General features: G+C 37.6%; 1 protein-coding gene across 18 annotated transcripts in view; it reads right to left on the bottom strand.

The window, feature by feature from the left end:
• ACACA (acetyl-CoA carboxylase alpha) overlaps positions 1 to 12,612 on the bottom strand; it is a 259,377-nt gene that overhangs the window by 90,880 nt on the left and 155,885 nt on the right. For all 18 annotated transcript variants that reach the window (XM_019732514.3, XM_088802082.1, XM_088802081.1 and 15 more), the window contains 5 exons: positions 8,816 to 8,857; positions 7,537 to 7,752; positions 6,634 to 6,789; positions 4,321 to 4,524; positions 311 to 466 (listed from right to left, as the gene is read on the bottom strand). In XM_019732514.3, the coding sequence (XP_019588073.3) occupies positions 311 to 466; positions 4,321 to 4,524; positions 6,634 to 6,789; positions 7,537 to 7,752; positions 8,816 to 8,857 (774 nt within the window). The remainder of the gene's footprint in view (positions 1 to 310; positions 467 to 4,320; positions 4,525 to 6,633; positions 6,790 to 7,536; positions 7,753 to 8,815; positions 8,858 to 12,612) is intronic.

Raw genomic sequence — 12,612 nt, 5'->3', positions numbered from 1 at the left:
CTGAACATAACTTTTCACACAGGTCATTGTAAACTACCATCAAAGACATGCGGTCTCAGTTTACTCTCTTCTACTCCATGGAGGCTTCTATTCTCACCATTCCTCCTGTTAATTCATGAAGAACTATCTAACATCTAAGTTGGCAGTCATCAAATCCCAAATTAGATAGAAATGAGAAAAATGTCACGATATTTCCTGCCTTTTGGGACTGCCCCATTCCAGTCTAAGCTGCATCTGATGGAGATTCGAGAAAACCTTGTCTCTTTGGAACATGTCAAGAGCCCCCCTCCCCCCAGTTAACCACCTTTACCTGTCGAAACATCTCTGGGATATCATATATGTATGTTGTCCCTAAGGACTGTGCCTGGAACCTCTTTGATTGAAGCAGATCTTTGGTCACATATGGAGTGTTGATTAACATTCCATGCAATGGTCCCTGTTTGTCTCCATATGCCTGAAACATGATCTGTAGGAAAAAGAGGATGGCATTGGGGAATTGAGACAGAGAAAAAAAATCAGATAGCTGCCTAGAGGGGCTTTTTTTCACGAATGCTATTTCTTGAAACATTTTTGGTTGAGTAGCTAAGATATGCTTCTTAACATTGGGTACGTGGTGCTCTCACCTCTCTACAGATTAACCAACCACAAAAAAATAGCATGTAACCAACGGCACACCATAGGCTGTACTCACCTTTGGATTAGTTGCAATCAAAAAGAAAGCACAGTGTAAATTCCACATTTCAGAGACAGACGGACAATGCTTGCCTCCTAAAGTGACTTGCATCTCACATGTTCAGAAACAAAGCATGTTAACTAACCAGGCTGAGCAGTGCTATTGGTATTTAAATTGAGGAACAGCAGTGCACTGAAGAGAATTCTGTTCTTTCCCCAATAGTAGAAGGCCAGGTCAAGGTTCTACTGTATCATCTGCTTTAGTCTATTTGATTAGATGGTGCCTCAAAGATTTCTGCCACAAGTGGACTTCATCCACCCATCTGGCTAGTTAATAAGACATAGTGTATAGTAAAATAAATATTTTATTAAATTATATATATCTATATAATATATATACACGTTTCCACCAATACAGTATGTCTACTAGTGAATAGCTCCTACAATACTTATATTGTCACATAATAAAATCACGACACTAGTTTTTAATCATTTTAACTTAAATATTTCTAGAAGAGTACTTCACACTGCATATATTTAGTTTTATTTGCTTATCAATATTTATAAGGGAGCCATTATTTCACGTCAATTAATACTTATTGAGTGCCCAGAGGTTGTATGACACTAAACTAGGCACTTTATGCATGAATACATAAAACACAGATTCCCAGTGCAGTGAATACAAATGGAGATTTGGATGTAAGAGTATGTGTATATACCCACATAGCTATTCAGGACTAAAATTATATAAGCTTAAGTCTACTATTAATGAATAATTTGTGGACCTACTACACAGGCATAAGAAGAGAATTAAATGCTTAACTCTCCTGGGTAGACTCCAGCTAAGTGAACCCTTAGCCCCTTAGATCAGGGAACAAATGTGTTCTGCTGAACTGTCAGTCAGGCCCTAGGAGGCAAAATTTGTCTGGGCCTCCTCAAAACCCCACAGAATAGAGTTCCCAGTCCTCTACCATGTGACCAACAGTGGAAGTCACCATGTGGAAGTAGAATTCGTAATGTCTTAGGAATCGTGATGTTTTAAGAGACTCAAAGTGTTGAGTTGAGGCCAGGGTGTTAGTATGAAGAGCTGGATTTACAAGAGAACTTTGGGGAATGTTAAGATGTTTTCTGTCATGACTGTGATGATGGCACACAGTGAATACAATTTCAGAATAAACTGACCTGTACACATAAAATGAGTGCATTTTATTATATGTAAATTGTATCTAAATAAAGGTGATTTTAAGTGTATATTTCTCCCACACACCATACATTGGAAATCAACTGACTTATGCAATGGATTACCGAAATCTCTTTTCCCCACAATAACTGCCTGAGTGCTCATTACAGCTAATACCACAGACTATATAAGGAAAATGAAACAGAATGAAAATCCAGCCCGTCAGCCTTGCTCCTTATTGGCAGAAAGAATAAACGATGTGCTAGAGCAAGAGGTTGATAGTAAAGGATAGTGTTGGAAGCTTCCGAATCATCAGCTATGTTAATTCCATTTTCTACTATACTGGACATAATTAAAAATAGGTAAAGTACACATTTTACAAGTTCATAAAATATGTACACATTTAATACATCACGCACCTTGAACCAGATGCCATCAAGAGCTTGTTTGGAAAACAATCTCTGATCCCACATAGTGTGTTTCCTTAGAACCCTGTACTTATCTGATGATGGCAGAATCATAATCCTACTACAGAGAAACTAATTATCTGTCTTCTTCCATAGCGATGAAAATGTCTTAAGAACAGAGATCACTTTTTAATCTCTGTAGCCATACTGCCTGACACACTATCAGTGGTTAGTAAGGGTTAAATTAATGAACAAATGAATGAATGATACACATGGTCCTATATCATCTTACATTTACATAATGATTCACTAGAACCAAGATAGGGAAAAATCAAATTGGCAGAAAGCATCAGATCGGCATGAGGAGTGCCAGTACTAAGTTAGACGTTGTTTCTCTTGTGGGTCCCTCCTGCAGCCACGGGCCCTTCAGCTCACATGGGGCAGCAGTTGTTGAACTCTCTCAACTAAGGAGCCGGAGGGAGACCTCTCCCTTTAGGGCTTCCTAAATATGCATGACCCATGGTAAAAGGGGTTCTTCCTCAGGCTAAAGGCAGCTCATTCATTCTTTCAGATCCTTAGTGGGTGCTGATTTTGTGCCAGGCATAGTACGAATCCCTGATCGAAGGCAGTGTGCCTTATGGGCCCGTGCCACCGCTAGCCAATATGAGGGAAATCTAAGAGCTATCTAATAAAAAAATTTAAAAAAGGGAAAAAAAAGTAGTTATGAAGAACACACTTATTTATCATAAACACTGAAATCTCAAGCGGCCGTCTTATTTTTCAAAAGAATAGACCTGCCTCGAAGCCATTGTAGAAGTTAATTAAGAATATCCCTACTCATGGAAAGCTTTGACTGAAATGTCTTTAAGGTTGCCCTAAAAAATATCAAATACAGCAAAAATTATTGAATAATCTTTCTCTTGCTCACCCATTGTGCTCCTATGCACTTCTCTCTCTCTCTGTTTTAACTGTTCACTTCTCTTGGGATAGATTTCTCTAGCCATCTAACTGGGAATCAAAGCACAAAATAAAAGGTCGCTCTGACAGCTATCCAAACTCAGATTTTTAAAATTCATCTTCAAAGTACTGGCAAAAATGTCTTTTCTTACTTCTATTCCCAGATTTAAAAGGACATAGATAAAAACAAGAGACATATAATCTGTCCTTGGCATCCAATGTATAGAACAGACTGAAAACTTTGTGTACACATAGTGGAGCAAGCTCATCCTTTAGCCACAAGAAATGCACTTCCTAAGTTCAGGCCAAAGACCTGAAATAGCATCCCAGTTCTTAAAAAGCCATGAGCAATGAAGGACCAACCTAAATCCAGTATCACAGCAAATCGCCCAAATATTTAGAAAGTAACATGGTAAAACAGATTAAAAGAAATTTTCTGTTATCATAGAACCAATCTACTAAAAAATTCATTTTCCATTTTCACATTGCTGATTTTTCTACCCAACAAGTGGGTTAAAGTTTGCCATTTTGCTATTTTATAGCTATATAATATTTTGAACTCTTTGAAGGAAAAGATAATGTGTGTAAATGGAATAACATAATGGGTAAATATGATAAAATCACTGTCTAATCTTGCTCAAGCTATTATATTATGTTAAAAGTTTCCTTCTGAAGGTAGAAGCTGGTGACATATTTCAACAATTTTCCTCTTACTTGCCAGTGAGTGGTCTAAGTAGGCTGAAAACAGGAAGAAGGACAAATCAGATCAGAAAAGACAAGATTGCTTAAGTAACTCAAGAGCTTTCTAAGAGTGAGCCCTAAATTACACAATTACCTCTGCAGTTACGGTCACTTGGCATCTGTTAGGGCTCACCAATACATGACAAAAGGTTGAAGGTTTTGTAACACCCATGATTGGGAACATAGGCACATCTTATGAGGCGAATGAAGTTTTTTGAACTCATGCAGCCATTTATGCTGACAGAGGGCAACCTCACTAGGTGAACCAATGGGATTTATGAGTTGGGGTCTTCCATAACAAGGGCAAGTGGCTTATCTGTGGGACCAAATCGAAACTTTGAGGAGCCTGCTTGACCACTGTACCTGTGCTGTCCTGGAGTCAGTCACTTCCTTGTACAGGCTGATGTCCAAGTAATAGCCAGACTCGTTTGTCAGGAAGAGGCGGATGGGAATTGCTTTTCCAGTTGGTGTCAGCCGAATGTTGATTTTCAGTTCTGCCTGGAGGACGCGTAATTTCCACAGCCGACTTCCATAGCGCATTACCATGCTCCGCACAGATTCCTCAATCTGACACAGACACATCACCAAGCACAAAACTTAAATACCTTGTAACTAGGAACTGTTTCAGGTCTGCCCATCCTTAGGAGAGCAGGAATGGAAAAAGATGCTGGTTTCCTTACAAAAAGTCACAGTTTCTCCCCAACCCTACTCTTGCTTAGAACAAGTCAGGGACAATTTCATGCTGGCCTGTCATTTGAGTGGTTTTCTATGGCTTACAACATCCAAATCCATGCAACTCCCTTCCCCTTTCCCAATTATATTCATATTCTATATCAAAGACATGCAATATCTAAAATTACAAGCCATAGGATTTAAGAGAAAGCCCCAAATAAGAATAAAATCTCTAGTTAAACAGCTATTAAGTAGCATTTATATGCATGGTAACTATGTTTCATTGTACTTACAGGACTTTAAATCAACAGAGCAATTACCATCATGAGCTTTTTTCCGTACATTTCTATTAAACTTTATAATATATGTCTCCTAGTAAACTGTACAAATTAAAAATAGGCAATGTGTAGGTGGTGCTAGCATGTTCTCTCTAAACAGAGTTTTGAAGCCAAGTCAAACTGAGATTTAAGTATATGAAGCAGATGTCCCCTAGTTTCTCTAAGCTTTATACCAAGGCAGCTTAGTCCTTCTAGTTTTCAGGGTTAGGTGGGTTATTTTAACCAAAAGGCCTCAGATGTGATTTCTCCTTCTTGACATACTAAAGCAAAAACATTTTTTCCAACACAGCTGCAGGCAGCTGCTTCAAGTTAACATTTTCTTAAATGAAGTATCTTTCTAAAACGCTTTCTCAACTTAGAAAATCTCAAAAATATCTCAAACCACCCTTCTCTTGTGGTTCTTCAGAAGTATGTGCCACCCTGGCAGTATGTTTCTGCAACAGAGAATTTCACGTTAAAATGAGTTTCAAGAAGCTAACGTCTCTATTTCCACACTTGCTGGTTAACCAAGAGATACCTATTCTTTTATTTTCTCAAGGGAAGAAAGGTCAACAATCTTTCTATATAGGAAATGAACAGCTATCTACGATCAGAAAAGCAGTGCCAGGGTATATGAGTGTTTTGAGTGGAACAGAGAGGCTGATATCAAAAACTCAATGAGAAATGGTAAGTTAAATCTAACAATATGTACAGTTATATAGTGTCCGGGCCATGTTCTAAATCTTTTGGCTTCATTGGTTCCGGAATGTTCAGGAGAACCTTTGCTTAAAACTACATGATGAGACTTGATACTCAGTGAGCAGCCCTGTCTTTGGCTTTCCTGACAGACTAAAGCCACTGGTCAGCGGTTTGGAGTCTTGAAGAAAAAAAAGGAGAAAACTATTTCTCAGGTCTTAGATACTAAGTTCAAAAGGCAAAAGTCCACGCCTACAACTGATCTTGAGAAAGGGATATGTTGGTTCCCCTATCCAAATTGCACAATATCATGATAGGAAAAGGTTAGAGGGAGCAGAAATGGAGAGCAGCCTGTCTTTATTACACCTGGTAAAAGGTCAAGTGCAGAATCACCTAGTTTTCCAACCTTAAATTATATGGAATGCATTTTAGAATAGAGCCTCAGAGAAGAAAACATATATAATACATGTGAAAATCCTTATCAGCCAAATTCTCTCCCTGTGGAAAAATACTAAAGAGAAATAGGTTAGACGGTTTGGGAAGGTGCGTTATTTCCCAGCGCCAGCAGATAAGTAACATCTGGTACAAAGAGGCACTAATTTTGCCAAAATGCCCAAATATAGTAAAGTTAATTATTCTAAATGAGAAATCCTAGGGGATTATATAGCATAGGACCGCTATCATGACTAATACCATAAAACAGGTACCAACGGAAGAAGAGAAAGAGGGTTTATGCTTTTGTACTGCTCATAGATGAGTAGCAAGATAATATCATGCCACCGTCAATTTTGAGGTCTGCTTTTAGTGGCTATATCACAGTTTTGACACCATCCCACAAACCCAGTCTTACAAGTATTCTGTAAACTTTAAAGATAAAGGGCTCAACCAGCTGACCAAGACTACCTGTTTCCAGGTTCAAGAGTGAAGAATATGAATGATGCTCCCTGCTCGTGTTTGCTAGTGCGGGGAGAGAAGCTAAGGAGAAAGGTACCTTTGACGGGTCCATGATGACTGTGGGCACAAAATTGAGGAAGATGTGGTTGCAGTCAGTACGGACATTTGTATTGTTAAAAGCGACTTCCAGTTCATCCATGGCTTCCAGGAGCAGCCGCTCCCCTTCATTTTGCAGGTATTCAAAAGAAGCTTCCTAGGCAGGAAATCACCATCAACATGAATGTGTTTTAAAAGAGGCAATACAGAAATGGCTGTTATAATCACTTAAGCAGTCATATGTCATAAATCACAAGGCACCTGCTACAGACGTTATTTTCCTTTCTCCCCAGTCAGCCCAATAACCATGGCAGCAGGAGCAACAAGGGTCAGACAAAGAGTTCCTGCAGCCCTTCCTCCTGCCTCTCAGGGTATCATTTCCTTCCAACAGGTGGAGATGCCGGGCATCCCCAGAGCTGGAACCCCAATAGGGTAACATCTCATATATACCCAACAGAGCAGTTTAGAAAGGAAAAGTTAAAGAAAGATTATGGTTATGGGATGCGGTAATAACTAACATATCAGGAAGCATCTTGCTATGTACAGAAACCACCCTACCTCCAGACATGTTTACAATGGGGCTACCTCTAAATTTTCTCCTTATCTTCGATCATCACCTAACTCTTCCTGTGATTTTTCTGTTAGCATGCTTTTCCTTTTCCCAAGTGAGAGCTATCAATTACCAACAAAAATCAAATGAAAGGGGGAAAAATAACACACACCTTTATTTTATGGAATATTTACTTTTGTGAGAGACATGACTCTGACTTCTGCTCGTTATTAGACAGTCAGATGAGAAAGAACAAAGAGCCTTGATGTAAACAATGAAAACCTGATTTTGAACCACGCCTGTTCCTCAGTCCTTCCCCTCAGGGGTCATTTCCCATTAAAGTACAACACCCACCTTGGTGACCAGATCAGAATGTCTGATGATTGCACGGACAAAGAACCTGTAGTCTGTCACTTCTGTGCCCACTTCCACCTTGGCTGCCCCAAGATACAGGTGCATCTTGTGATTGGCACAAGGAATGGCAGTAAGGTCAAAATTTCTCATCCGGTTCAGTTCTAACTGGAAAGCAAGGGCAGGCTCCAAGTGACGATAGATACGATCCTCCTCAAACTGCGGACAAGAATTCAAGGGAAAGAAAAGCTCACGAGAGGCAGGAACACAATTATATTATGACTGTGTGTGTAAAAAATATGCTTAAAAACAGAAAAACATAAGCTATGGTGTGCTAATGAATAACAAAAATAGCTACATATAAGGATAATGCTATAGCTTACATAAGATTAGGCACTAAAGTACCTCTTTCCTTCCCAAGCTTTCATCGTGTATGCTTTCACAAGTGGGGATGCTCTCCATTAAAAATAAACAAACAAAAAAACATCAATTCCCTCAGACTCCTGTCGCATTTAATATGTTTATAATTCATTTTTTATAATTGACTATAAACTGCTTCACATTAACTACTTCACTCACATTCCAGTGTTCTGGGTTTTCCCAACAAGTCTAAAACACTTATGGCAAAACCCATGTCTTATACTTTTGCCATTTCTGGTACAGTACAAAGGACATAGTAAATACTGGGCAAATAGACATAATTTTTAAAAAATTATGATACCTGGCTTTGGAGCATACTATATCCATAGGTATATAATTATTTATCTATCTTTTTAAAGAGCTGTATTAACATTTACTGTATGTTTTGTTGAAACTAAAATTTTCCAAGAGTCCATGTCAACTGCGAGAATAGAGAGAGTGCGCCAAAAATATAAGCTGGTGAAAAGAAAAAACCAACATGGGCTGAAATTTTGTATTTTAAAATTGAAAAACGAATGCACATAAACGAGGCGAGTATAAATGAACTGTCTGCAGGTGACAAGAATAATCTTACTAAGTATAACAGTCCTTTAATATCCTAAAGCATAAGGATGATTTTGAAAGTTATTGCTTTTCTTTGGGGAGGGCAATACATTTGTTTTCTATACCAAACTCTTTCAGAAGGGAGTTTTCTTTCGTTCTAAGACACATGTGTGGCAAAGGGAAGCACAAGTTTAATTGGGGGGGGGGATGACAAGAAGAGCAGACGGCAAAAATAAGCCACACTTGGGCTTTTAAGGAAAAATAAATAAATAAATAAATAAATAAATAAATAAATAAGAGGGAAGGAATCAGTTCTTACCTTATCCCTTGCTCGGAACGTGAAAAATTTAGGGAATTCTCTCTGTGTTAAAAGAAGGGGGAAACGTATCAGTCCTTTGGCTCTTTGGGAATAAACACATAGTAAAGAAGCAGTCAAGCATCTACAAGGCCGTTTCCTAGAAAACATGCTCCTTATCTAAGCCGAGCCCAGGGAATATGAATGATCCTCTGGGTAACCATCACTTTGACCCCACTTGCAAATTTGACAATCATCACACTACTAAACCTAACTTCAACCGCTATCCTCTCCTAAGAAAAAAAAAAAAATCAGTGTTTATTTCATGTGCCAAGTGAAAAAAAAAAATCTTCCTGGTGTTGCTCTTGGCACAACCTGGCAAATAAAACAACAGACGCTTATGCTACAGCATTGCATAGTAGGTACTGGACTGATTTCCCAAGTTTCTCCTTAAGAAACTCTTAAAATGTAAACTAGCCAGAAAGCATAGAATCCGCAATCCATGTTTTTTCCACATTCACTCTCAAGTCAATAATTTCAAGGGTTTAAACAACAATAACGTCTCAAGACAGAAAAGTACAAAATGTTACTTTGGTCACTACCACTATGTGTATAGGAAAGAATGTGGTGGAACTAGTGAACTTGGAATCATTGGGTCTTACGGCTCTTTTGCAGGGCATTACGAAAGAAAGCAACCAATTTACCAGAACCTTATTAATTAACAAAGATGAATTCAATTAGCAGAGTCCATTAGTTTCTAAAATTTAACATATTAACACCAAATACCCCTGTTTCTCGGATGGGAAGCTCTACTGGCAGTGTTGGAAATCAAGTCATTACTATTTGCCTCTATAGGAGGTTTCATTAGGCATCTTCTTCATTATGAGAGCAATATAATCAAACACTTACTGGTACAAGGCAGAGAGACCAGGACTAGCTGCCTAAATATCCCTCAATGAGCTTTAGGAACCATGAAGGAAACATGAACTGAAATGAAAGCCTTCTAGGTGGCAGGCGCTCTCATGTGTTGTCCCCTCAGATGCTCTCAACAACCTCTGGAGGTAGGTAGCCTAGGTCACAGCTGAGGAAGGCAGGATCCAGTGATATGCCGAGGATCATACAGCCAGAACATGAATGTGGGTCTCTCTAATGCCAGAGCTCATGCCCTTTCATCCCTACCACTCTACCTCTCAACTGTAGGGAATTACCTTTCTATTCTTGCCCTAAACCAAATCCTTATTTAGCGAACTTCTCTTTGATGAGACAAAAAACAGAAATTAAAACTTTAAAGGAAAAAAAAAAAGCAAAAAACAAAACAAAACTCATGCTGAAAACTTGTGGTTTTGGATCTACAGAGAACTTCTTGAATACTTTCCACAGATATTACACCTCACCTTAACTGTAGCTTGCACAGTCACTAAATCTCCTTACATTTTCCTTGGCATTTTAACTGTAAAACTGCATTTAACAGACTTCTAGGAGCTTGTTTAGCAAGCCTGGGAAACCCCTTGTCTGGACTTGGGTCTTTAAAAGCCCTTTGAAAGTGGATTTTATACAGCACTGATCTTTTCCTGATGATGTTTTCATTCTAAATAATTCTCTAGTATCCCTGAATGACAGTGAAGAACATGGGGATGATTTCAAGGTTAGGCAAGATGTTCAGCTAGCTGCACTGTCAGGTTTTCAGGGCTTTATATACTCTAGTTTTGGTTTTATTCTTGAGAGGTATGATTTTCAGAGCATTAACTAAAAAAGTAACAGAGGTCAAAAAAAGGAAGGGTGAAAAATTCTTCCATGAAATTTTCTCAAAAAAGGCAGGGAAAGTGACAAAACAATCTTTTAAGCATACACTCTTCTATTATGCCTTAACTATTAATTAACTAAAATATTTATTTAGTACACCATTTATTCAAGTGTGTACAATTGTAGGACCAAAATAATTTTCCTTCAAAAACATAACAGTAGTAACAAAAAAAACCCGCTTTCTTTACCACTGAACTAATTAATAAAATTTGGAGTAACTGAAAGGCATGAAAGCAAACAATTTGAATGGAAATACCTTTACTACAAATAATGAAAGAGATTGACTAATTCTTGGCAGAGGTGGGAAAGGCCATCAATCAGCAAAACCACTTTCATTAAGGTTAGCTAAGATGTTATAGGCAAACTTTTTGAAACTTTTGAGCAAATTTTTAGCTTCACAGGAAAGTCCTGAATTTAAGCATGAAGCATTCAGAACAGATGGCAAGAAGTTCTGTGCAATGGGAAAGCAGGATTAATGAGCAATTCTTCAATTTTATAGAAAGTCACCTCTTTTGGCACTCAAAAATCACAGAAACACAGAAAACTACAGTTACAGTAAATTTACTATAGTTTTAGTAAATTCCTTCATCCTACCTCATCCTCATACTGCCAATTTTTCCACTAACAGCATTCAGGCTTATTCTGTCACTAATGCAATTGCTTTCCAAGCATTCTACCAGTGATATGGGCAAATACATAATTGAATGTACACAAAAGAAAAACCCTCTTAGTGTTCTGATACCAAAAAACAAAAGAATGCAACATTTCTCAGGAAGAAATTATACCCCTGCTGTGTTCTAATCAGCCAACCATCATCAAGACAATCAAAATAATTTGCCTAAATTAGCCAATCAAGACACCCTGCAAATCAGAGAATGTGAAAACCTGCAAGAGAAAACATCATAGCTGATTATGATACTAATAATCGTGTTAAAAACCTAATGAGATGAAGAAATTGAAAGCTTGCTGGTGCAATTCTCTTTTACCTCAACATGCTGAGAACTAATTATATAGACTGTAATTAAAACAAAAATCCAAATCAAACCTTCTGAAAAACTAATAGTTGATCCACTAGCAAACAGAACTACCAATTTTTTTTCAGCTTTATTGAGATATAACTGACATATCAATTTTTTTTTTAAAGAAATGAACTACTAACCATAACTGTTTCAATAGTGGGATCTTCCTCCAGGCCCAGATAATCCAAAACATTTAATTTTAAAGTGGGAAACAGTCACATAAAATCAGTAAAAGTACAACTATCTCCTAGGTGGTTTATAGCAGAATTTTAAAAATCTCATGAAATCTTATAAACAAGAAACAAAAAGAAACTTAACGGATGCAAAACTGATTTAGAATCGCATCACAGTTTTTGGACCTAATGCTTTTGCTAAGGTGGTCGCTCAAAGGATAAGAAGAAATCCTGAAAACATACATTTCAGTATCCTTAACAAAATTTGGCTGAAAAAAATATGGAAAGCTTCAAAAAATGGAGTACTTATATTCCAATTAACCAGCACTTTCTGCTGTACTTTTTGGAATCTGAAATGTGAGTGAAACTAACAGAGACTTAATACTACGTGAAACTAGAGAACTATAGCTTATATAGCTGCAGACATTCAAAGAGCCTGTTCTTTTGCATTTAAGGCTTCAATTTTTTTCAAAAGAAGGAGATATTTAGAATAGGCTTGTTTATCCTCAAACTTTCTGTTTAAATATTGATGTTAAGCAGTTAAGTGAGATTTCTGGTCAAGATGGCGGAGTAGTTATAAACATATTCTAAGGATATTCATTACAATTCATTCTTTTAAAGCATTTTTGATTTTTCATAGAAATGAATGAGAACATTTATCCTGGAATTTGTAGATTTTTTTGGCCCCAAATGTTAAAAGAATATGCCCATTTTTTTCATTGTGATCCATTCAGCAATATGCTAAAAAATATTTTTATCTCTGCTGCTGGAATATGAGCAGATCCATAGTGTCTTCCTAATATTAGAAGTTCTTCTATTTCATGTA

This window comes from Rhinolophus sinicus, chromosome 12, assembly GCF_057876585.1.
Source record: "Rhinolophus sinicus isolate RSI-liver-muscle chromosome 12, RSI-T2T, whole genome shotgun sequence".
NCBI lineage: Eukaryota > Metazoa > Chordata > Mammalia > Chiroptera > Rhinolophidae > Rhinolophus > Rhinolophus sinicus.
The sequence above is the reverse complement of the archived record's forward strand: the minus strand, read 5'-3'. Positions and strand labels throughout refer to the sequence as shown.